We start from the raw sequence: 26,166 nt of genomic DNA on the forward strand, positions 1-26,166 counted from the left end.
TGCTGAATTTCCCTTCGAGTTGGATAAATAAGCAGCAGGTTCCAACGTCAACGAAACAGGAGCCCGAGCGGCCGCACAAAAGCAGCTTTCAGCAGCGTCAGGCACCTCTGGCCCATCCTGGCCGCAGGGTGGCCACAGCGCCCCGGCAGGGCTGGGGAGGGGTAGGTGGGCACGCAGACGCCACACCCCTTCCCAGCAGCTCCCCCGCCCCCACCCCCGAGCCTCCGCCTCAAATGCCCGCCCTCCCTCTCTGGGACTCACACGCCGGTCACCTCTTCCGGTCCCCGCCCACCCCCAGCAGAGCCCACGCTTGTCCTACGACCCTGACAGCACTTCGCGCAGACCGTGTATAGCCCTCCCTCCCTTAAAACCTTCCGAAGCACGGCTCCCCACGGCCGGAGGGTCCAGCCCGTCTTTCCAGCGTCCGCTGTGGGCTCCAGGAGGCTGCTTCTGTTTTCTCTCCAAAGCTTCTGCGAAGGCTGTTCCCTCTGTCTAGAACATCCCCTGTCTCCTGCCTGGCTCCCACTGGGCTAAGCGACCCTGTTCAAGTATCACCCCCTCTGATGCCCGCCCCAGCTTCTCTCTCATGTCACAGACATCGGCTGCCCCCAGAGTGGTCCCGATTCATCACCTGACCATGAGCAAACAGAGGGCAGGTTCATCTCGTGTGCTCAGCGCCCTGCTCGGCCGTGCTGTGTGCTATGGGGACACAGAGGAGGCGCCCAGTTAGAGTTGCGACAGCAGTTCAGGGGCTGCCTGGGGAAGGGACGGAGGGAACAAAAAAGCTTCGGGTGGTGAAGAATAGGATTTTTTTTAATTATATTTTAATTTAATTTTTTTACCGAAGTAGAGTTGATTTATACAGCGTTTTGCCAATCTCTGCTGTGACTCAGTTACACACATAAAGACATTCTTGTTTATAATATTCTTTTCCATGATGGTTTATCACAGGATACTGAATACAGTTCCCTGTGCTGTAGAGTGGGCCCTTGTTGTTTATCCATCCTACGTATAATAGTTTAGATCTGCTAATCCCCCCTCCGCCCCGCCCGCACTCCCAGTCCTTCCCTCCCCCACCCCCCTCCCCCTTGGCAACCACAAGTCTGTTCTCTATGTCTGTGAGTCTGTTTCTGTTTCGTAGATAGGTTCATTTGTGCCATATTTTAGATTCCACATACAAGTGATAAAGAATATGATGGGTTTTTAAAGTCTCGATGCTATCACTTGCCTGAAGCGAGTTTCTTCCATTCTTTCTAAGCCTGTTTCCTCATGTAGCATTTAGGGTAATAACCACCTCATTAGGGTGTTATGAGGATTAAATGAGATGTGAATTAATACTTAATAAATGGTACTTTTATTAAGCTCATTTCACACTGTATTGACCATATATTAATACATATACCATTTATTAACATTTTAATGTACTACTTCTCAGTAAGAGAGTTGCATTTTAACTAGAGGATATTCATTATCTGGATCAATTGTGGTGATGATTTCCCAAGTATATCCTTATGTCAAAATGCATCGAATTGTACACTTTAAATATGTGCAAGCTGATTGCACATCAATAGTGTACCTCAATAATGCTGTAAAAAAATTCAAAGACCAATTGACGCAGCAAGTTCTCAGATTCTGTGCTATGGAAATAAAAGCACAGGTACACTCAGGGGTCAGCAAACGTTTCCTGCAAAGGGCCGGATAGTAAATGTTTTCGGCTTTGTGGGCCATTTGGTCTCTATCATAACTATTCAATTCTGCCAAAGTGTTATAGCTGGAAAGCAGCCATAGATTCTACATAAACCAACGAGCATAGCTGTGTTCCAGTAAAACTTTATTTATAAGAACAGGCAGAGGGCCAGATTTGGACTATGGGCCACAGTTTGCAGATCCTGAATCTAGGTACATCTACCTATGTCAGGATCATAACAGAAACAACCTAAATGTCTATCCATAGGGGACTGGTTGAATCGTTTATAATAAACCCACACTGTGGAAATTAGAATGACTATTAAAAAGGATGGGTTGGATCCTGTGTGTTGACCTGTAAAGACCATTCATGGTAGATTATTTTTCAAATATTTTATTGCAAAAATGTAAAAATACACAGACTATTTAAAGTCTATAGCGAACAACTGAATGCCCACCATGAGATTCTACCATTAATATTTTACTACACTTTTTTTTTTTTTTTGCGGTACGCAGGCCTCTCACTGTTGTGGCCTCTCCCGTTGCGGAGCACAGGCTCCGGATGCGCAGGCTCAGCGGCCATGGCTCACGGGCCCAGCCGCTCCGTGGCACATGGGATCTTCCCGGAATGGAGCACGAACCCGCGTCCCCTGCATCGGCAGGCGGACTCTCAACCACTGCGCCACCAGGGAAGCCCTACACTTATTTTTTATCATATGTCCATCCATCTGTCCATGATAGATTCTTAGGTGGGAAAATGAGGTGTAAAATGTACAATATCACTTCCATTTTAGTAAAAGAAAGAAAAGATCAGAAAAGACTGCACTACGTATATTTGTGTTTGTAAAGTCTAGAAAAAAGTATCAGAAGAGATGCCTGAACTCTTTTTTTTTTAAATTGAAGTATAGTTGATTTACAACGTAGTGTTAGTTTCAGGTGTACAACATAGTGATTTAGTTATATAGATAGATGTTCTTTTTCAGATTCTTTTCTATATATCATAGGTTTTTACAAGATATTGAATATAGTTCCCTGCGCTATACAGTAGGCCTTTATTGTTTATCTGTTTCATACATAGTAGTATGTATATGTTAATTCCAAACTCCTAATTTAACCTCCCCCCCCCACCCCCCACCACCCTTTCCCCTTGGGTAACCATAAATTTGTTTTCTCTGTCTGTGAGTCTGTTTCTGTTTTGTAAATAAGTTTATTTGTATCATTTTTTTAGATTCCACATGTAAGTGATATCATATATTTGTCATTCTCTGACCTACTTCACTTAGTATGATAATCTCTAGGTCCATCCATGTTGCTGCAAATGGCATTATTTCATTCTTTTTAATGGCTGAGTAGTATTCCATTGTGTATACATCTTTTTTATCCATTCCTCTGTGGGTGGACGCTTAGGTTGCCTCCATGTCTTGGCTGTTGTAAATAGTGCCACTGTGAACAACTGGGGTGCATGTGTCTTTTCAACTCAGAGTTTTCATCTTTTCCAGATATATGCCCAGAAGTGGGATTGCTGGATCATATGGTAATTCTATTTTTCAGTTTTTTAAGGAACCTCCATACTGTTTCCCATAGTGGCTGCACCAGTTTACATTCCCACCAACAAGAGTAGTAGCGTTTTCTTTTCTCCACACCCTCTCCAGCATTTACTATTTGTAGACTTTTCGATGATGGCCATTCTGACCAGTGTGAGGCAGTACCTCATTGTAGTTTTGATTTGCGTTCCTCTAATAATTCAGGATGTTGAGCGTCTTTTCACGTGACTGTTAGCCATCTGTATGTCTTCTTTGGAGAAATGTCTGTTTAGGTCCTCCACCCATTTTTTGGTTGGGTCGTTTAGTTTTTTTTTGGATATCGAACTGTATGAGCTGTTTGCTTATTTTGGAAATTAAGCCCTTGTTGGTTGCAGGAGATGCCTGGACTCCTGAGGCTGATTATCTGAGGGCAAGGGTTGTAAGGGAATTAGTTATGAAAATTTGAAAGCCCTAATAAGAAATTTTAAAAACAGAATGAACAGTCTAGTCCAGCCCCTGACATCCCAATAAAGAGACCCTGAGGGCTTCCCTGGGGGCTCCAGGTGGTAAGAATCCACCCGCCAATGCAGGGGACACGGGTTGGAGCCCTGGGCCGGGAAGATCCCACATGCTGCAGAGCACCTAAGCCCGTGTGCCACAACTACTGAGCCCGTGAGCCACAACTACTGACGCCCGTGTGCCACAACCACCGAGGTCCGTGCTCCTAGAGCCCGTGCTCTGCAACAAGAGAAGCCACTGCAATGAGAAGCCCGCGCACTGCAACGAAGAGTAGCCCCCGCTCGCCACAACCAGAGAAAGCCCGCGCACAGCAACGAAGACCCAACGCAGCCAAAAATAAATGAATAAATTTATTAAAAAAAAAAAAAGAGACCCTGAGTCAGAACCAGGGCTCAAGCTGCGGGGAGGTGGGCCCATTCCCTGAGCTTGCCTGGGGCGTGGCCAAGTGCGTGCACACTCGGGAATAACTAGGCCCCTGCGTGTCCTTGTGTGTGTATACACACTTAACTCGCCCCCAGACCCACATACACAGCATGCATATGGGCTGGCGCCCACTGCTGTCTGCCCAGGCTGCTGTGTCACTCCACAGCCGCACCCGCCCAGGAGCAGGCATGACAGTGTGATACCCCTTGAGTCCTTCATCACCCCCCCGCAGGCAGCCCCTCCTGAGGGCTGTCCCAGGCGCCTGGAGGAGGTGCAGCATGGCCCTCCTCCTGGTTCCTGCTTACTCACGCGGACACCTCTGTCCCCCAGGGTCTAATCAGTACCCCTCCCCCAACCTCAGGCCCCACTTGCATGCAGCCTTTCCTCATTATGACGTTCTTTTATTCAACAAACATTTATGGGAGCCTACTCCAGGCTAGGCACCAAGACACCCAGGAGCACAGCCCAGCCCCTGACCTCCAGAAACTGCCAGGTTTATGGGGAGACAGGTGCAGTCATGGTGACTGCAGGGCACAGAGGCAGGCACCAGGGCCATCGGGCAGGGGGTCATCCTGGAGGAGGCAATACCAGGGTCAAGCTGCAGAAAGGTCAGCATGTGTCCTGTGGGGTGAGTGGTGGCTTCGGTCAGGGAGGACGTGGGAAGAAGGGAAGACCGGAGCGCTGGGGTTGGGGGACATGGGTCAGGAGGGTGTCCCTTCCCACTTGTGCAGGGCAGCTCATTGGCCCACAGCCAAGGGCCCCCTGGAAGGGAGCCTTCTCCCACCCCACCCCCCACCCCGGGAGGAGGAGTTGGGAGGGGTTCCATTCCCACCTCGCCCAACTCTGGCCCTTCTGCCCAGTGAGCAGGAGTGGGGGTGGGCATTGATGGTAATCTCCCTCCTCCCAGTCCCCCGGGTCCTCCTCCTAGTCTCCCTTTCAGTGAGTGCCTGGTGTATTGTTCCGCCTTTGTAAAGAGGCAGATCGAGTGACAAAGCAGGGTGGGTGGGCAGGCAGCCCAAGAGGCCTCTTCTCTCCCAGGCAGCATCTGCATGGGGGAGGGGCTGTTCTACACCCCCCACCTCTGGCTTCCAGCAGCAGCTGTTGTCATGGTGACAAGCCTGACATCCCATGGCTCCTGGGGCATCCTCCCCACTGTGGCTGCCGGAGGAAGGGCCCCTGGACTCCTCTCCACCCTGGTTGTGGGGCGGGGGCACAAAAAAACCTGGCTCCCTGGACAGTCCTAGCAGGGGGGAAGCCTCCAGCCTTCTGTGCCTCCCAATCCGGCTGCCTGCACAGGGGCAGCTCCAGAGCCCCCGCCTCCTACAGACACTGTGATGTGGTGGGCTCAGGCCATGCACCTCTGTCATCCATGCGTCTCCGCCTCCTTGTGGCAAGATACAGAGAGAAATAAAATGTCCCCAGGGTCCTTGAGCAGCTGCTGGCATTGGGGCAGAGGGAGGAGATGGATGGAAGGCTAACAGTACATGAGTGTACAAATGGGGGAGAGTGTGTGGGCAAGGACTCTGGGCCCACAGAGCAGAGCCTCCAGCCCCGTCCAGAAGAGCTGGGGGGCTACCCCTAGGAGGCTGGTGTGCCCAACACAGCAGAAGAGAAGGGCCTTCTGGGCTGGGGAGATTTGAGGCATGACATGGCATGGGTTTCCAAGGAGTTGGTCGTGGCAGGAAAGGAAGAGGAGGATGGGGGCTATGCCTAGAAGGGCTTCTGCTGCCATCCCCAGGAGCATGACCTTCACCCTGGGCAATGGGAAGCTGCCACTGGCATTTCGGGAACCTCCTTGACCAGGTGGTTGAAGCCAGGTCCTTTTTTCAAAGTTACCCTATTTCCGTGCTACCTCTTTGGGAAGTTCAGGAGCTCGCCGCTGCGCCTCTCACGGCTCAGGTGGGCCGAGTTTGTATTTCTTGTAGGGCACAGGGCTGGCTGCATCTCCATAGAGTCCCCATCTCTCAGGTCCTCTTGGAGAGCCAGAGGCTGGGTCCTTCTCCCTTCCCTGCTCCAGCACAGCTCTAAGAGGAGGTGAGCACTAATTACGGCTGCTGCCCCGACTTCTTGCTCCACCACATGCCAGGCTCTGTAGCAGGGCAGTGTTGGCCAAGCAGGGCCAGCTGGGCAGGTGCCCTTGCTCTGGTGGTGACAGGCAGCCTCATGCAGTAGAAGAGCCTGAATGCCATCCCTGACCCTTGTGAGCTGTGTAATCCCAGGCAAATATCTTGAATTTTCTTTTTTTTTAATTTTATTTATTTATTTTTGGCTGCACTGGATCTTTGCTGCTGTGCGCAGGCTTTCTCTAGTTGCGGCGAGCGGGGGCTACTCTTTGTTGCGGTGCGCGGGCTTCTCATTGCGGTGGCTTCTCTTGTTGCGGAGCACAGGCTTAGTTGCTCCGCAGCATGTGGGATCTTCCCGGACCAGGGCTCGAACCCGTGTCCCCTGCATTGGCAGGCAGATTCTTAACCACTGTGCCACCAAGGAAGCCCCTCTTGAGTTTTCTGAGCCTCAATTTCTCATCTGTAAAATGGGCACAGAATTCCTTGCAGGGCTGTATGAGAGTTTAAAAAGTCACTGTGTAGGGCTTCTCTGGTGGCGCCGTGGTTTAGAATTCTCCTGCCAGTGCAGGGGGCAAGGGTTCGAGCCCTGGTCCAGGAAGATCCCACATGCCGCAGAGCAACTAAGTCCGTGCGCCACAACTACTGAGCCTGCGCTCCGGAGCCCGCGAGCCACAAAGCCTGAAACCCATGTGCCTAGAGCCCGTGCTCTGCAACAAGAGAAGCCACCACAATGAGAAGCCTGTGCACCGCAACAAAGAGTAGCCCCCGCTCACCGCAACTAGAGAAAGCCCGGCGCAGTAACAAAGACCCAACTCAGCCAAAAATAAATAAATAAATAAATAAATAAGTCACTGTGTAAAATGCCTGGCCCAGGGCCCACTTGGCTCACTGTGGGTCCTTGACCAGTTTCCTAGGCCCCCTGCAGTGCAGGTCACTCCCTCAGCCCTTCATCTGCTTGGCATCCCTGAGCAGCTGCTAGGGCTGGACCTATGCCGAGCACTCACGCGGAAGCTGAGTCTGAGTCTTCCAGGTACCTCTAGGCCAAGGGGGTGAGGACAGACGGGGGTGGGCCATGGAGGAGGGAGGCAGTGTCTCAGGGAGCTTCAGACCAGAGCAGGGCCCTTTGGGTGGCCTGCTGGATGGCACTCGGGTTTCACCCACGAAGCTACCCGGGAACCATGGTGGGAACCTGGCTGGGCAGAGGCGGGAGGGCTTTGGGACTCCAGGCGGCCCTGGGCAACTCCAGCCTCTCAGAAACACCTTCCCAACCTGAGGGTGGACGAGTTGGGTGGTGTCGGCAGCTCAGGGGTCGCAGTCTCAGACCTCACTCACTTATTGTCACCGGTCACCACGAGGCCGAGTCATATCGCTAGGACTGCCCTGATTCGTTCCATCTGTACAAAGGGAAGGACAGTCCTCCCCACTCCCCACGGTTTCGGTGCCGCCCGTGGAAGCAGGGTAAGCTGGTTATCTTCCTGACAGCTGTCTGGCTTAGGTGAGGAGGGCGTGAGGTGTACTAAAATATTCCACGGGTGTCACTGTACGCGGTCCTCTGCTCTGCTGTCTGGGGGGCCTGGCGGGGGCGGGAAGGGGGAGGTGGACGTGGTTCGGGCAGACAGCGGCAGGATCTCTGGGCCGAGAGGAATTCCCAGGGGAAAACCTATACGAAGGGAGCGCAGAGGACAGGAGGGGAGGGGGCAGAGGGAGACGGGGTCCTCCAGCTCTGTGCGAAGCAGTTTTCAAGCGGTCCTGAGGCGTCAAGGGGCACCCTAGACAGTAGAACCTCCCGCGGATAGGGTGACACCTCCCCCGAGGCCCACCTGGGAAGGGGAGAATGTACCATTCCCGGACTGCGGAGAGAGACAATGAGGTCAAGTGCGCAGTGTGACGGCTAAGTAGCACGTGAGCAACAAATGAATTGTTCACTTCTACACGATTATCTGCCGGTTTTACAGAAAAGGAAACAGAGCGAAGAGCCCAAAGCCACATACAACTAGTGAAGAGGCAGAGGCTGCCCTTGAACTGTCCCAGAGTACACGGTCAAGGCGTCCCACGCGTACAAGCCTTAGAAATCGTCCCTCCCGGGGTAAAAAGAGGTGACGCGGTACGGTGGCAGGGAAATCCTCCGGCTGACCGTCTTGTCGCGGGGAGAGGTTGGGCAGCAACCCACTCAGAAGGGGAAAAACCGAGCGTGAGCGGGCAGACGAGGTCGCTTGTACACCCCGCCTCGCCAGACCGCGCCCGGGTTGGTGCTTCCCCGCGCAGCTGCGAGACGCGGCGCCTTTAAAGGCCGGCTGGGGGCGTGCCCGGCGCGCTGAGGGCACGCCTCTGGGCGCGTCCGCCCGGCGCCCCGCCCCGAGGCTTGTAGCCGCGGCCCCGGGAGGCGGGGCACGCTTTGGCTCGGCGGCCGTTCGAGTGGCGGCGGTTCGGCGGCTCGGCGCCTCCTTTCCCTCCGGCGGCTTCCCCGCGCGCTGCCCAGGGCGCCCGGCCGCGCCCTGACACACTCGGCCAGCTCGGCTATGGCCCGCGCCCCGCGACGTGGCGGGCGGGCACGGGGGCGCCGGACGGCGCGGCCAGAGTGAGGCGAGGCCGCCCTCCCGCCCTCGGCCGGGGCCGCCCGGGATGGCCGTGCCGCCGCTCCGCCGGGCGCTGCTGCTGTGGCAGCTGCTGGCGGCGGGCGGCGCGGCGCTGGAGATCGGCCGCTTCGACCCGGAGCGCGGGCGCGGGCCGGCGCCGTGCCAGGCGGTGGAGATCCCCATGTGCCGCGGCATCGGCTACAACCTGACCCGCATGCCCAACCTGCTGGGCCACACGTCGCAGGGCGAGGCGGCCGCCGAGCTGGCCGAGTTCGCGCCTCTCGTGCAGTACGGCTGCCACAGCCACCTGCGCTTCTTCCTGTGCTCGCTCTACGCGCCCATGTGCACCGACCAGGTCTCGACGCCCATCCCCGCTTGCCGGCCCATGTGCGAGCAGGCGCGCCTGCGCTGCGCGCCCATCATGGAGCAGTTCAACTTCGGCTGGCCGGACTCGCTGGACTGCGCCAGGCTGCCCACGCGCAACGACCCGCACGCGCTCTGCATGGAGGCGCCCGAGAACGCCACGGCCGGCCCCGCCGAGCCCCACAAGGGCCTAGGCATGCTGCCCGTGGCGCCGCGGCCCGCGCGGCCCCCCGGCGACGCCATCCTAGGCGCCGCCGGCGGCACCTGTGAGAACCCCGAGAAGTTCCAGTACGTGGAGAAGAGCCGCTCGTGCGCGCCGCGCTGCGGGCCGGGCGTCGAGGTGTTCTGGTCGCGGCGCGACAAGGACTTCGCGCTCGTCTGGATGGCCGTGTGGTCGGCGCTGTGCTTCTTCTCCACTGCCTTCACCGTGCTCACCTTCTTGCTGGAACCTCACCGCTTCCAGTACCCGGAGCGCCCCATCATTTTCCTTTCCATGTGCTACAACGTCTACTCGCTAGCCTTCCTCATCCGGGCTGTGGCTGGGGCCCAGAGCGTGGCTTGTGACCAGGAGGCGGGTGCGCTCTACGTGATCCAGGAGGGCCTGGAGAACACGGGCTGCACCCTCGTCTTCCTGCTGCTCTACTACTTCGGCATGGCCAGCTCGCTGTGGTGGGTGGTGCTGACCCTCACCTGGTTCCTGGCGGCCGGCAAGAAGTGGGGCCACGAGGCCATTGAGGCCCACGGCAGCTACTTCCACATGGCAGCCTGGGGGCTGCCGGCTCTCAAGACCATCGTTATCCTGACTCTGCGCAAGGTGGCAGGGGATGAGCTGACCGGGCTCTGTTACGTGGCCAGCATGGATGCGGGGGCACTCACGGGCTTCGTGCTGGTACCCCTCTCCTGCTACCTGGTGCTGGGCACGAGCTTCCTCCTGACCGGCTTTGTGGCCCTCTTCCACATCCGCAAGATCATGAAGACAGGGGGCACCAACACGGAGAAGCTGGAGAAGCTCATGGTCAAGATTGGGGTCTTCTCCATCCTCTACACTGTGCCCGCCACCTGCGTCATTGTGTGCTACGTCTATGAACGCCTCAACATGGACTTCTGGCGCTTGCGGGCCACAGAGCAGCCCTGCTCGGCAGCCACCACGCCCGGCGGCTGGAGGGACTGCTCGCTGCAAGGGGGCTCAGTGCCCACAGTGGCTGTCTTTATGCTGAAAATCTTCATGTCGCTGGTGGTGGGCATCACCAGCGGCGTCTGGGTATGGAGCTCCAAGACTTTCCAGACCTGGCAGAGCCTGTGCCACCGCAAGATGGCAGCTGGCCGGGCACGGGTAAAGACCTGCCGGGCCCCCGGGGGCTATGGCCGTGGCACCCACTGCCACTATAAGGCCCCCACCGTGGTCTTGCACATGACTAAGACGGATCCTTCTCTGGAGAACCCCACACACCTCTAGGGACACAGGCCTGCATGGGGAGGCTGTTGCCCCCTCCTAGCCCCCCTCCGGAGGAGACAGCTGACTAGCAGCTGCCCAGCTGTCAAGGTCAGGCAAGTGAGTGTGAGGGGCCGAGGACCAGGGCGGGGAGACTCTCGTTCAACCCTCACTTGTCAGGACCCAGTGAGGCTCACTCCCCTGTCGCCTAGTGCAAGGGGGTGGGCCTGGCTGAGTCCCCCGCAGGGCCCTGGGGGTGGGGGCATGTGGAGAGGAGGAGGGGTAGAAGGGGGTGTGGTCCAGCAGAGTTTATTTAATGATGTAATTTATTGTTGGAGTTTCTCTGGAAGCTGTGACTAGAATAAACCCCCGTGTGGCACCGCTGTCTTCTCTGGACTGGAAAGGGAGAAGGTAGGAGGGTGAGGGCCCTGCAGGAGTCTCCCATGTGAGCAGAGCTGGGGGTGGGTTCTGGGCTCATCCCCTGACCCCGTTTTCTGGCTCTCCATCAATGGGGAGGACATCGTGCTGTGAAACAGCTGTGTTTTGCAGGAGTCCCAGATTCTTCTCCTCTTTGCTCCTTTTGGCAACCTGCTTGCCTCTCTGAGCCCTGGGTTCCTGCTTCCCAAAGTGAGACTGGGATGCCTGCTGGGATACTCAGGGAATCCCCTGGGATGACACTGTTCCCCTCTGGCCCGGGGGAGTCTAGCCTGTTTGGGGCCTGTGGGTAAGACTCTGCTTTCCTCATTTTGTATAAAAAATGAGGGCATCAGCCTACCTCAGAGTTTTTCTCAGAGGCTCAGGATCTGTTCCCACTGTCTTTATGGCCCATCCTGCTGTCCCCTCCCTGGGGCCTGAGGGCCAGGGCCCAGCTGACTGTCCTCATTGCCTTTGAAGATTGTTGATGTGACGTGGCCACTTCACTCCTTGCGGCCCTAGTCAGGGCACCCCACCCTCTCGTCCCTCTGGGTGGAGATGGGGCTGGACTGTTATATGGACATCTTGGTGGCAGACACAGGCATAGCGACAGCCCTTGAAGATAGTGGGGATTGGGTCCCTAGCTCCTAAAGGGCTGCGGAAAGGTTTGAGTTGTGAGCACAGCAGTGAGAAACGGGGCAGGTGCTGGGGCGTGCACATGGCTCCCCTGAGGCAGCTCCCACATTCGTGTGCCGGGATAGGAAAAGGTACTTGCGCCTATCTGTGTGCCGGGGAGGCCCTGGGGCTGCCAGGACCTGCGCCACCTCCGTGTGTGGCTGTCCCGGAGACCCTGTCAGCGTGGAGTCAGACCTCAGCGTCCTCTCTTAGCCTCTGCTTTGGCCACTGTGACTCCAGCCAGGGGAGGGTCTTGGTTCCTGTTTCTGGGTGCATGACACATTCAGCGTCACTGTCAGGAGGCCCCAGGGTCCAGCCCCACTGCCAGCCAAGGGGAGGCCCAAGGTCAACTGCTTCATATCACAGTAGGGCTGAGCCCCCAAACCCAGCACCTCTCCAGCCAGAGCTCTTTACCCTGCATCAACCACCAATCTCACAGGAACAAGAAAGAAACCAAATGAAGATCAAACAGGTGGCATCATTTCCCTCAGGAGGTGAGTGGGGAGAGGGCTGTCCCTTACAAGGAACAGTACTGACCCCTAAGGGAATTTCGCAGCCCTCACCCCTGCAGCTGGCAGGTGGAATGCCCCACCCCCGTCCCCCCAATCTAAATCCTCCCCTTCTCATAGACACAGGCTAAGTCCTCATGCCTTCTCTGACCAGTGAAACCAAGTGACCCTAACATGTGGCAACTCGCCGGGGGAGGGTCCCTGACTGAGAAACAGAATGAGCTTAATGAAGGTGACAGGGGCCCAAGTTGGGAGTGGGAGGGGGAGTGGCTGCATCGAGCTGGGCTTAACAGGCCAGGTTTGCGGGCAGCCAACCTGAAACTGCTGAGGGCCTGCACTAGGGCAGGGGCAGCCAGAGGCAAAGGAGAGGATTCTGGAAACAGGGGAGGAGAGAGGCAAGTGATGTGCAGGGGCCAAGGGTGGCGGGGAGGGTAAGCATCAGGGGCGGCACCAGTTCACCCAGGTCCTGCCAGTCATTGGGCACCTGGCCGCATCCCTCAGGGGAGACAAGACTGGCTTCCAGGACAACTGGGATGGCGGGGGTGGGGGGTGGGGGGCGTGCAATCAGGACAGGCCCCAAGGGGGCTCTGCTTTGAGGCTGAGATGGTTCACATAGGCCAGGACCTGGGAGGGAGGGAGGGAGGGCGGACGGGCCTTGCCAGCTAAGGCTTCTCAGCACTGGACAACATTATGGAAGAGTCCCAGACCCTAGAGGAAAAGGAAGAAGGAAACATGATTAAAGACCTTTTACAGAAGTCCTCCATCTGATCCTCCTCTCCCCGTTGTGCAGACAAGGGAAGTGCTTGAAGGGATCGATTGGCTCAAGTTCACACAACCAGGGAGACTGTGGCCTCCAGAGCTTGTGATTTCACACCATGGAGTCCATCGGGGCATGGGGTGAGATGGACAGGGTGGGTGTTATAAAACCTAGGGCGGGGCTTCCCTGGCGGCGCAGTGCTTGAGAGTCCACCTGCTGATGCAGGGGACACGGGTTTGTGCCCCGGTCTGGGAGGATCCCACATGCCGCGGAGCGGCTGGGCCTGTGAGCCATGGCCGCTGAGCCTGCGCTCCGCCAACGGGAGAGGCCACAACAGTGAGAGGCCCGCGTACTGCAGGAAAAAAAGAAACAAAAAACCTAGGGCGGTTTTGTCCAGAGAAACCGGTCCCACAGTGGGACCTCCCCCCACCCCCAAAAAGGAGATTCCAGAACCCAATGGAAACACCTCAGAAGCCAACACCTGCCGGCCTGCGCGCCCCCGGCCCCCACCCCTTCCCTCAGGGGCCTAGTAGCCCAGCACAGGGCCCCTTAGAGCAGCACGTCTGTGCATGTGTCTACGCCAGCTGAGCCTGTCTGAGGGCCGAGCCTGTGCTTGTTCTTAAAGGAACTTCTGAGCCCTGACCTCAGTCAGTATCAGTTCCAGGGAAACAATTCAAAGTTCACTGGAGTCAGCAGGGGTGATCTTGACTGAGGTCAGATTGAGGAGAGGCTGCCCGCCCCCGGGGGGGTCAGTAGCTGCCCTCACTCTCTGCTCAGTCCCACCCTGAAGGAGGAAGCTCCAAGAGAGCCCGTGTGAAAAGGCCTGGGGGTCCTGGGCGGGGGGTAACAGAGCAGCAGCCTTCGCTCGGTACCCTGCGGAGGGGACCCTGGCTCTCAGGCAAGTGGGAGACCTGGTTCCCTAGTGGAAGCGGCACCGCCCCTGAGTAGCTGCTTTGGAATCAGTCACCAGCTGACCGCCACCCTTGACTGTGCTCCCTCCCCAGGGACAGGGTTTGAGGAGAAAGAAGAGTAGGCAGGAAGAGGGGTTGGTCTCTGTTGATTGCCAGCATTAGTAATCCAGACCCCTCCTCAGGAAAAAAGTTTTCTCGTCTCCATTTGCAGTAGTCAGCCCAAGTTAGGTTTCTCATGATAGGGAGGAATGGGCTGGGATGGCTGAATAGGACCAGGATACAGAGCCTAGATGAGATGACAAGGCCCCACAGGCGCTGGCCTGGTGTAGCCTAAGAAACCCACCCCAGGAATAGGACTTCACAGGTGTGGGTGGGCTGGGAGTCCCAAGTCCAACCGTGCCTGTGTGGAAAATGTCTGGAGGTTACACAGCTCCCTCCTCCAGAGCTTGAGGGCTGGTCAAATTCAATCCGACCTTGGGGAAAACCACTTGCTCCCCTGCAGGACTGAAAATCCCCAAGTGCTTGGCGCAGGCCTGGCTCAAAGCCCACGCTCACCAAGGCCACAAAGGGAGTCAGTGGCAGAACCCGCACCCAGGACTTAGGTTTCTCCTCAGATTTCTTCCTATTTTACCTTATGCCACCCCTGGCGCAGCTGGTCAGGAACTGGCAGTTTCGCTTCTCAGTGAATGGGATCATGCAGGGGCCCTATAAAATCCTGGAACTCCACAGGCAGGTTGCCAGCCAGCAGCGATCTACTCAAATTAGCCACTCTGACTTTATAAAAACTCCCAGCATAAAATATAAATGAAGGCACGAATAAAACAAGATTGGCTATGTAGTAGAACTGTTGAAGCTGAGTAGGTGGGAATTTGTTCTATTTCCACTTTTTGTGTACGTTTTATATTTTCCTTGAAAAGTGTTTTAAAATGTTGAGTTTCCCCAAAAATTAAATCCTGAAGGACTACACAAGTTCCCATAGCGAAGCCTTAAAAAATACTTTCTCCTAGTTCTTAGAAGTTTCAAATGGAATGGGGGGGAGGGGGGTGGGTGTTGAGACAAAGACAAGGCCAGGAGAGGCTTGAAGGTCATGGCTTCGATTACCCAGGGCACCAGAACTCTCTCCTGGAAGCAAAGAAATGCAGTAGATGGATCTGACCTGTGGTTAAAAAGACTAAGTCAGAGGAGGTCCTCTCCAGAAGAACAGGCTCCAAGAGTCCATGGGAAAACAGCGCTCGCTCGGGACTGCACCACCCTCCAAGAGCACAAAGAAAAATTCACCAGAATTGTTTCTTCTTTATAAACACAAGTACATAATGTTTATTTGAAATTCCAATTTATTACAAGTTTACCCTTTAATGGGGCCCTTCCTCCTTAAAGACAACTTGAAAAACAACAAAACTCAGGTGTCACTGAAGTGGGAACACGGAATTCTCACTGTTAACAAGAACAGACTGGCTCTAGGGTAAGAGGCAGGGCAGGTGTCCGTGGCTGGGATTGTGAAATTGTAACGTCAGTGCTAACTCCAAGCCTGGGGGAGCCAGGATGGTAAACCTATCCAGCAGCCCCTGGAGCAAACCCCAAGGAGGCAAGGAGGCCAGGGGACAGGATCACACCTTGAAGTTTCACTTTAAGAGGCTTTAATTCTCAGGGTCTGTGAGCTTCAATCCCCTTGGTGGACTTCTTTTCCCTTACTTTAAATAGGTACAGAAGAGCTTAGGTGCTCCCATTTTTCCAAATTCAAAGCTGACAGAAAAGGAAATTAAACCCTGTTTTGTGTTTTTATCAAAATCTGCCATAAAAGGGAAAGAAGACTACAAAGTTCTGCCTAAACATAACTACTAGTGCTAGACTCACTGTGGGAAGGGGCCGCGGAGCCCCTCCTCCTGCCCTCCGCCCCCCACCCCGGCACTGAGCACTGAGAGATTCAGGTTCCCGGGGATCCTGAGTCTGAGGCCAGAACAGCACAGCAGGGGCACTGCACACAGAGGCGGTGGAAACAGCCACCAGGGCAGGCAGAGGGATCGTCCATGACCAGCTCCCCACTGCTGGCCCTGATGAACCCCAACCCAACTTCTCTAAAGGAGAGACGATGGGCCGAGGGAGGAGACTGGGCAAAGTAAAGCAAACACGTTATCATATAAACTGTACTGTACATGTGCCAAAGCAAGATGACAGAAATATTTTTACAAGATGTTCTTTATACAATATCACTGCTGAGACAAGCAACTTTTAATAACTAGAAAAGTCAATTTAAAAAAAATTAAACATTTAAATTCTTCCTGCTTTTCTTCTGCTCCCCTAAGAGCTTGTCTGGTATGTGGGTGGGCTGGGCTCCAACACCCCTCTGGCCAGACCCATCAAAGTAAAGGTTATATGCATGGTTACAAGCAGGGCTCCAGTCTCTGAGTGAAGTGCCTTAGGGTTTTTTTTCCAGGGGGCAAGGTGGGGCGGGAGCGGGGAGAGAGCTGTCACGAGGAAGGGGAGGGGTACTCAGGAATGGCTACAGGACATATCCCTTTACTCTGCCAAGATCAACTCAACAGACCACAACTGTTTCATGATGCTGGTGAACACAGAATTCTGTATGGCACTCACTGATACCATCACCTGAGAGGGAGGGAGGGAGAGACAGAGCACAGGCTTAAAGAAACAAGACTGTGTATAAATATAGATTAAAAAACCCAGTTGGCCTGATTACCCTTCATCCTTCTACGTAATACAGTAATCCCTCCCCTAGAGACCAGAGGGCTTGGCACTGTTGTGGTGGCCAAAGTGGGAGGGACCTTAGGAAAGAAGAAAGAAAAGGAATTGGGTTCACAAGAAAAGCCATACCCTGGGACTCTTCCTGGAAACTCTCGGAAAGGGGGGTTAAGGCCATCTATCCCCCACAGTATTTCTGGGCAAAGACCACCAACCCAGTATTAGGCTCTCCAAAGTGCTCTGCTTGATTAAGGCCCATGGAGAGTTTTGGAGACACGGCACAAGCTCGGATGACAGGCATTCCTGGGCTCCCCGTGACCTCCTCCCTTCCACGTTCTTCTCCAGCGTCCTCTTTCGCCTCCCTCCCCCCTCCCTTGCTCTCTCCCTCGATTCCCCCGACCTCAGCTCCCTTACCAGGGCCCCTGCCTCTCTACTTCTTCTGTCTTCGTCCCCTGGACTGTCCAACAGGCTCTGGCTCACTGTCCCCTTCATCTTCAGCAAGCCGGTCGGGAAACTTCTTACGTTTCCTACGGACATATGGGTGGCCAGGAAGATGTTTATGCAACAGAGCCATCAGACACTGTTCTGTCTTCACCATGCAGTTTAGGACATGGCTGCCTCGGCAGTTGTAAAGCTCAGCGTTGGTAAACACTTGCTTCATGTCAGTAAGAAACTCCTGCACAGAGCGGTAGCTCCCACAGGAACATTTGTTCTGCATTGTCTGGAAGTCCATAGGGTGGGTGATCACGTCATAGTAGTCCTCAGCCTCATCTCTGGTCACGGGCTCCCTGTGGAGAAGAACCAAATGGGGAGATAAGCGCAGCACTGAATCCAATGGACAGAAACCTTGTTATCAAACCATCAGCCCCAGAACGCCCACCCTGCTGAGACCAGCCCACTGGCAGACAGAGCAACTGTGTTCGCTTGCACTCAGTGCGGGCTCTGCTAGTCTGGAAGCTCATTTCCCTGCCACTGAGATGTGTCCTCGGGGTTCAGCTGCAAGGTTGGCCCTACTCCCCTGCGCCTGAGGCCACGGAGCTCACCTGAAGGGCCAACTGAAGCGGTACTTCACGATCTTGTGGAGGATCTCTTCACACTTCTGCAATTCCAGGCTTTGCCTCCGGGAGCTCCGCTTGGTCTGAAGTACCTGGCGCCAAAGAAAGACATGTTATTACAGGTCTGAGAAAAGAAGAGTGGACAGGGCAGGAAACGCATATATCTGCTTAACACAGAAAAGAAAAAGGTCAATCATCTTCTCAGAGCAGAGACGGTCAAAATCATCTGAATTGGGCTTCCCTGGTGGCGCAGTGGTTGAGAGTCCACCTGCCGATGCAGGGGACGTGGGTTCGCGCCCCCGGTCCGGGAAGATCCCACATGCCGCGGAGCGGCTGGGCCCGTGAGCCGTGGCCGCTGAGCCTGCGCGTCCGGAGCCTCTGCTCCACAACGGGAGAGGCCACAACAGTGAGAGGCCCGCGTACCACAAAAAAAAAAAAATAATAAAAATCATCTGACTTGCACGCAGGGAGCGCTCTCAGCAGGGGGCACTAGCCCACCTGCCTCCTCCCTGGTGGACGGTGAGCAAAGCAGTGGAGGACATGCAGCAGTTGCTGTATTACAGCAGTCCTGCCAGGGGCCAGCTAGAGAGGGCCACTGTCACCAGGACGCTAGCCCTCTGAGAGCAGATGGACCTGGGATTACGGTCACACTGCGGATGAGTTTAAACAAGCAACTGCAGAAAGCCAGGTGGGTTATGGGGACCACCCACAGCCAATTTTGTGGGGGTGGGGTGTCAGAGGGAAGAAAAGCAAGAGGTACAATTCCTTTCCTGGGCTCTCCCCTGCAGGCCTGCAGCAGCTAAGTGGCTAAAGAGAAAGGGGCGTGCCTCCCTTCCAGGTGGCAGGAACAGGCCGTGACTCACAGAAGTAGGGGCACAGAGTTGAAGGGGTTAGGGCCAGGCACACAGGAGGTGCCTGCAATGCCCTTTGAGCACCCTAACGGCTTGCTTTATGCCTCCAGCCCACCTCCAACTCCAATTTAATCTGTCAAAAGAAGCAAATTTTCAAGAGCCTCTTTCTGTCCTTTAAACTTCAAGTGAAACCTAAAGTAAAACCACTAAAATTACATTGGTTGAGGAGCAGAGGGAAGGGTAATGTCCCTCCCATGACAATTGTCGGCAAAAGACCCAAGAGTAAGTGAGGCTCCAACATTGCTGACATTCCCACAACGGAGACCCAGCCCCTCTGAGCCATGGGAGACACATGGATACTATTTTAAAATCCTTAACAAGTCGCAGGCTGCCTGTTAACTAGAGGAGATGTTTGCAGGCTGCAGCAGGGGAATGCCGGACATAGCTGTTCCCGGAGGGCCTGCTGCCTCGTTTGCCTACAGGCCCATCCATCTGCCTCATCAGTCTCCAAAGTTAGGGAGGAGGGAGCAGAGGGGAGGCTCCCACCTGCTGCCTGCTGAATTCCTCATGCTGGAGTGGGGGATACGAACAGAAATGCTAGAGGGCAGATGATACATAATTCTTACCAGCTCATCAACCTCAGCCTCGTCTACAGGTGGCGCCTTCGGCCGAGACCTCCTGGTAGGATGAGGCTTCTTACCTGGTCGTCGGCCTGGCCTTGCTGCAGGGGCGATGACACCCTGCTTGCCCCGGACAGTCTTTCGAGGTCTCACTGAAATAAAAAATACGCATTCAGAGCAGACCTGAGGATGAAGGAAGCATGCCCATGGAAGGGGTGATCCTCTGGACAAGCAAAGCAATGGCTTCCTTTGGTTAGGAGGTGCTCTTGCTATCCGTCTCCTGCCGACCTCACAGGACACTTTCAGGGCAGCAGTAGCAGATGGAAGAATGGGTACTTTTCAGCAACTGCCAAAGACCTTTTAAGAGTCTCTTCAGAAGGCCAGTTCCTTTAGTACGTCCACTCTCTGTCCCCACCCTGTTCAGTTACTCTCAGGAATGAGGGCCTGGAAGGAATCAATTGTAAACTGACTCACTCAGGAGAAAAAGCCACTTGCTGATGGGTCTGCCTGGGAATTCCTTCAGCTCAAGCTCAGCCTGACAACGCATGTATTTACATGTAAGATGGAATCTGAGTGTGGAACAGATCCTGTTTCATAATTCCCAGAGTTATCCTATACTCACCACCACAATCTTTTCAGAGAAAAGCTGATACTTATGTGAAGTACTTATGTGAAGTCTGCCTCATTGAATCCAGTTTAAGGCTAGCCCAGTCCTGCTTTCTGCGATTTCTAAAAACCATAGACAGTAGGCCCGGCCACTTCCACAAGAGACCTGCTCGGGATCCCACAAGAGAGAATAAAAACTACAAACGCACCCGAGGCTGCCTGTTTCTCAGGTTTACAACAGGCGCTCAATGTCAGACAAACCAACATTTCTCAATACATCTTCAGGAAACAACGCTCCATCAGGATTAGCTCAAGGCTGCTCCACCAAGCAAATTTTCCCCTGGAAAATGGGGAGGGGCAATTTGGAGAGAGATAGGGGTATACGGAGGCAATGATACAGAGAATCAATAAACAATGTTTTATATTCTACTTCCAAACCATGATGACCCCTCACTGACTATTTTAGGTTCTCTAAGTTGTAAGACTAGGCGAGGAAGAGAGGGTAAGGAGCTGATGCCAAGGATGAAATGATGGATGCAGGGAATAGCCACCGGCCCAGGGCCTCGAGTTGCACTAGGGAACCACATCGTTGGTGGCCTACAAGGCAGAGTAGACAAGAAGCTCTGAAGTTCCAAACACTTCCTGGATCCTTCTGGTAGACAAGGCCCTAGAAACCTGCAGAGGGAACAATTCCCTGGAAAGAGGAATAACTTGAAAGTGGAAAGCAACCATTACTTGGAAAATAAACAAAATCAGTCCATTGCTATATTTAGAATCTGTTCCCAGACAACCATGCATCCAAATCACGACTCTGGCAGTACTCCGTGGTCTCTCTGTAATGCAGGGTTAATGGACTACTTGCCTCCTTACCCAGATACCTGAAAAGTCATGCCTTGGGAAAAACAAAAGGAGCCCTAGAGGAATGAGAGAAGTGTAGGTGTCCCAAATTAAAACCCTGCAGGATCGGGGAAGACGGTAGCAGGGGTGCAAGCCCAAAGTCCTCAGGTTTTGACAGCACCAGTACAGTAAGGACCAGGAGTGCCAAACGTCCTCTCCCTCCTTTTACAGCAAGTACGACTGTCCAGGGAGTTATGATCTTGGGAACTGTACCTCTCTTGAAAAGCTCATCAAAATCTTCTGTCTGTATTAACCTACAAAGAAGGGTATATTTTGCAAAAAGGGAGGCTGTTAAAAGGCTCAACTACAGGACTTAAGGTTTAACAAAAATGACACGACTCTCAAAGCCTCAAGAAAAACGAACATGAGAGACTGAGTCAACAAGGTGAGCTTACGTGATGAGGCCTTTTCCCCCTACTGACATCTAGAGAGAAACAGATCTGAACCTTCCTAACAACTACACCTAAACTATGGAAAAAAGTCTTCCCTTTCCAACTAGCAAATCTACAGCCCTGCACACTACAGGTAAGAGAAGAACCACTGCAACCACAGAAAAACAACTTCTTTAAAAGCAACACTGCACCAGAGGCCAAAAGAACTGCAAGAGACAGCAATGGGCCTAGACCCTTGTTACCCCATCCTCACGCTGAGGGGCTCAGAACCAGCAGACCTGTCATAAACCAGACCTGGGGCCTTGAATTCCATGAAATCTTGGACCAAGTGGATCTGCCAGTTTGATGTTCTGAGACCAAGCCACCCAACCTCCTACTAGGAAGGTAGTTAACTGGCATCTTGAAAACCCATTTAAAACATGGCAGCAGTCGCCCCTCCACCACAACTTGTGAAAAAAAGAAGACGGCACGATGGCCTTGTTGGGTTATCTACCGCCAACCCAGTCTTTCCAAGTCAGCTTAGAAGACTGTGAGGTTAACTATGAAAGAAACTGAATACTTACGTCGCAAACCAGCCACCTCATAATCTTCCTCCCCCTCCTCCTCATCCTCTTCTTCCTCTTCGTTGCTCTCATCATCTTCGCTGTCCTCAGAGGCAGACTCTTCCGTATAATTCCTGTGGGGGGAAAGACACTTGTAGAGAACACGGATCTAGGCCAAAGGGGTCCTAAGAAAGGTAAAGTCCCACATAAATTGTGGCAACTCTTCCCTCTTCACAGACTAGACAGATTTCATGCTAAGGGGAGGGAATGTGAATCTAGGCCAGGACACAGGAAGCAGAATGAAAACCTAAGCTTTAACAGAGTGTCTCCTCTATCAGGCCCCAAACCCTCTGGCTACGATACTAATGGCAGCAAAAACCAAGACCAAAATGCAACCCCCACCCCTCAACATACAAAACAAAACTCTGTTCCTTCTGTCTCACAAAAACAGCCAGATAATGTAACATTTCAGGTATTAAAAGTTGTCCCCAGTGCTGGGGTGGACTGAAAGGATAAACAGCCCAGACAGGTGTTACTCCACCTTGATGGCCCCCTTCCAGGAGCTGAAACAGCTTGCAGATGACCATAACATCAAAGCACTGGTAATCCCAGCTCAGAACAGCTGGTCCAAAGCCTCACCATTTCAGAGCAGCAGCCTCATCTCTCTAAGTGTAGCTGGAATGGAGTGAGAAATAACCGAGTAATGCTGTTAGGCAGGGTCAGGATCAAACAGCTCTGACCTTTCAAAGAGACACCAAGCCAGACTGCTACAAGCTGCTCTTCTACAACCTCAAATTTCAACGGGGAAAACAACGTTATTAACTTTAGCAAACATTAGGCATCTCCTCTTTACAAGGCCCTATGTTTGGCCTTACTGGGATGAAGATGAAGAACAAAGCACCACCTCTACTCTCAGGGCAGAAACAATCTCATAGGAAGACAGCTGTGGATAAAACTGACCAAAAAGGCAAGATGCATCAAAAAACAACTTTGGACATGGAAAGCTGAACTGGAACACAGAGGAGGAACAATTAATCCTAAGGATGTTTCCAAAAAGCAGTGAAATTTTAGGTAGGCCATGGTCAGTTTAGCCAGGTGGGAGTTCTGGGGACAGGGAATATTCCCAGCTGGGAGGAAAGCACAAGAGGCAAGGATGCACAATGAACAGCCTGTAACAAGCACACAAACATGGGAACAAGGGCTTATAAAAACATCAGCTAGTATTACATAATGAGAGTCTCAAAAGCTAGGCTAGGGAGTTTGGACTTTACTCTAGAGGCAGGGGGAAGATCGAAGTTTTTGAACACAACAGTGACATAAGCAAATCTTTGTCTTATGTAAACCATTGTGGTATCACCATAAAAGCTGGATGGATAAGAGGGAGGAAGATATGAGGTAGAGCTGAGAAGCCACTGAAGGAGCCCAGATGAGAGATGGAGAGGGCCAAATGACAGCAGGGACCATGGGGAATGGACATCAGGATGCTGACTCATTAAGACATCTAGACACTGAATTGATAACATCTGGCAAGTTGAATGAATATGGAGACGGGGGAGAGGAAGACACCAAGTTGACACCAAAATTCTAATCATGCTAAGGAAGGAAAAGTAGGTACAGGTACGGAAGGTAGTGAGTTTCAGGATTTTTAGCAGTGACTGGCTGCAGAAGTCATCACAAATTAAGAAGTGGGCGAAGTGGAAGCAAACAAAGGATATGTTATTTGAGAAGAACGTATGACCAAGAAGACATAAAACACAGCTGGTAATGAAAACAAGAAATGTCGACAATTAAGCTAAAATTAAATCAGAGCCCTTTGAGCCCCCACTGTAATACCTTAAATGATGGGGCTCTGCACACAAAAGATGAACTTAAAGCTCCTCAGCATCATTCAGTTTGAATGACCCAAGCTCAAGTATAACAGCTATTTATTAATTTATTTGTTTTTAAAAGAAGAAATTCTCACCTGCCACGGGAGTTGCGCCTGGCAGTGGCAGGCTGGCAGGCTGGGCACTGCCATTCACCATCTGGTACTTCATAGAGGGCCGGCCTCAGACAAAACAGGTGGAAGGCTTTATTACACTCGTCACACAAGATCAGCTTGTCATCCTCACCTGCAAGGAGATAAACTTGTACAGCACTGTAGGGAGTGGGGCAGTAGTCAGTGAGCTGTAAGGAAGAGCTGCTCAGCCTCAATTAACCCAATGGAAGAACAAACATCCTAGTACACTGCTACCCCATTTTAAAAAAACGCAGTCATCTTCTGAAAAGAAATGTAGCATTAACTAGACTATAGGTAATTTAGGGTTCAGGTCTTCTAACTTATATCCCCAAATCTTCTCCGGGCTGGAAGACAACAGTTAACATTTACTAGGAGATAGCAAAAAATCAAGCAGTAGCAGGAGATTTTTGCTGCCCCTGTCCCACTAAGAAACGAATCTCCCATGAAGTATTACATTTTTTGCCCTTCCTCCTCCTCCCCGATGACACAAATGCTTCCCAATTCATATCTGATATTGTTCTCCTAAGCCATTCGGTTTCCCTACATTTGAAAATACACCAAACCAATTTAAATGATAACTTCTCCTCTCCAACCGTCATTCTACATCAGTTTTTAGAGCAACTGAATGATTTTACATAGGTCTTTTCATCCTTGTAAAGTAAATCACAAAACAGCTTTAGCCACTGAGAAGTCAACCACTGGGGGGCTTTTAGCCATCTAGTTCCTTTTACACATAATGGGGCTCTAAAAGTTCTCAGCATTAAACAGTCCAAATGCTTTGCTCTGTAGGATTCCATGCCAGAAGGTCCAAACCCGACTATTCTTCACAACGTTCAAATACTGCCCTCTATTGGTAGCACCCACCTTACTTCATGGATGAGTAAAATTAAGAGATAATGAGAGATTTAAATTTTTAGTTAAAACTAATTTGTTCCCTATAGAAAATCTAAGAATTGGCAAGATCAACTGCTCTTATTTTATACTCAAAACTGAGGCACAAAGGGCCTGCTGTGATTTGCGAGCGTGTGACTTTAACGACTAGCATTTTATGGGCTTTCAGGAGAAGGTAAAATCTGGACCACCACCACCACATTTAAAAGTTGTGTACACAGAATTCTTGAGGGATAAAAGATCTTGGAAATGGAAGTCCTAGTGCCTAATACACTCAGATAAACAACTCTGATTTAAATATACCTTTCTTTCGACAAACTTTGCATCTAGCATTTTCTGCTGACATATCCCATTTGATACAGGCATCAAGCATCCCAAGTAGAACATGCATTCTGGAAAAAGTCTGAGCTTCACGGATTGCTGTCTTCCATTTTTCCAGAGCAGATGCGACCTAAACAGAGACCAAACCAGGCCAGCATTACTACAATGACTTCAAAGACATGAAATGTGGATTTTTCACATAATACTGACAGTATACACAGAGAGAGGACTACAACTAGGTAAAGATACGAGAGCATCCTGATACATTCACCTCCTAGAGCTCCTCTGGTCTAACCCATTTATCTTACAGAAGAAACCAAGGCTCGGAAGGGTGGAAAAAAGTTGCCAGAGGTCACACAAAGAATTCAAGGAGGGGGAAATGACTAGAAACATGTCACTTCTAGTGAAATCCACTTAAAGATTCAGTATCATTTAAAAGCAGGAACACTTGTACTGTGTAAATAATGCTAATATGCAACAATGTCATGTAGCTTGGTCAGTAAGATTATCAGTTTCTGCACTAATATGTACCATAATCCCAGATTATAGGGCCAAGAAATAGTAAATAGTATCTATAAAGCATTCTATAATCCTTAAAAGTATTAAGTACTGATATGAAATATTCTCTTGACTTTATCACCAACTTCTAACTTAAGTGAAATCTGTAAAGTCCCAGGGGTTGGCCTGATTTCATTCTGGGCAGTTACTCTCAGCATAATCCACACTGTCTCCACTCTTCATCAGAAAATGCAAATTAATTTAGAATTAGCAAAGTAAAAGAGAATGGAGAAAAATGTAATTAGGAATTTTCAACCCTCCCTCTATAAAATATACATTCTGAGGAGGAACAAAAATGCCATTTTAGGATAATTCATTTATTTGTATTGCTGTTTTATTAATTAAAAGGTGACTTTTGGGGATGTTTTCAAAGCACTAAAAAAGCATAAACAATTAGGTGAGCATCCATTTAAACAAATGCCATTATAGGGGACATCATTCTCAGACAGTCAGAAAATACAACAGAGCTGGACAAGGTAAAGCTTCGGCAGTATACCAGAAGCTGAGAGACTAGGTTATCTCACTCTCATCTACCTTGTGGAGGTCATACTGCTTAACTCAGTCATGACTGAACTAAAGTTAGCCATGCTGGCTACTTTTATTATACAACCTGGCTAGCTCTAGCTAACTGACAACAGCACTGCTTGGTTTCACTGCCCTGTCCTAGGCAAAAAGCCTATTTTAAGTAATAGTCTTCCTCCTTTAAGAAAGGCCCGTTATCCCTGAAAGGCCACAGCTCAATTTGAAAATGAGCTGCCAAGGGACAAAGACAGTTGAGCTACTTCTGAAGCTGTAGTGTGAGAGTTCAGGGAGGGGACCAAAGGCTGTCTATTCCCTTTCCTATAGAAACAGAGAACCACTGAGAGTCTTGTGTGTATAAATT

The 26,166-nt window shown here is 52.0% G+C and overlaps 2 protein-coding genes across 2 annotated transcripts in view; one reads left to right on the forward strand and one right to left on the reverse strand.

The window, feature by feature from the left end:
* The first annotated feature begins 8,836 nt into the window (after nt 1–8,836).
* Nucleotides 8,837–10,609, forward strand: FZD9 (frizzled class receptor 9). Its single transcript, XM_065893368.1, has one exon. It carries the CDS (start codon nt 8,837–8,839, stop codon nt 10,607–10,609), a length of 1,773 nt encoding a protein of 590 aa, XP_065749440.1.
* A 4,532-nt stretch (nt 10,610–15,141) lies between these two features.
* Nucleotides 15,142–26,166, reverse strand: part of BAZ1B (bromodomain adjacent to zinc finger domain 1B) — a 65,724-nt gene continuing 54,699 nt past the window's right edge. Inside the window, exons 14-19 of the mRNA XM_065892420.1 lie at nt 24,708–24,855; nt 23,478–23,625; nt 21,536–21,648; nt 19,084–19,229; nt 17,595–17,698; nt 15,142–17,339 (exon numbers count right to left, since the gene is read on the reverse strand). Coding sequence (XP_065748492.1) covers nt 16,982–17,339; nt 17,595–17,698; nt 19,084–19,229; nt 21,536–21,648; nt 23,478–23,625; nt 24,708–24,855 — 1,017 coding nt within the window. The 3' untranslated portion in view covers nt 15,142–16,981. The remainder of the gene's footprint in view (nt 17,340–17,594; nt 17,699–19,083; nt 19,230–21,535; nt 21,649–23,477; nt 23,626–24,707; nt 24,856–26,166) is intronic.

This window comes from Phocoena phocoena, chromosome 15 (genome assembly GCF_963924675.1).
Source record: "Phocoena phocoena chromosome 15, mPhoPho1.1, whole genome shotgun sequence".
Classification (NCBI taxonomy): domain Eukaryota; kingdom Metazoa; phylum Chordata; class Mammalia; order Artiodactyla; family Phocoenidae; genus Phocoena; species Phocoena phocoena.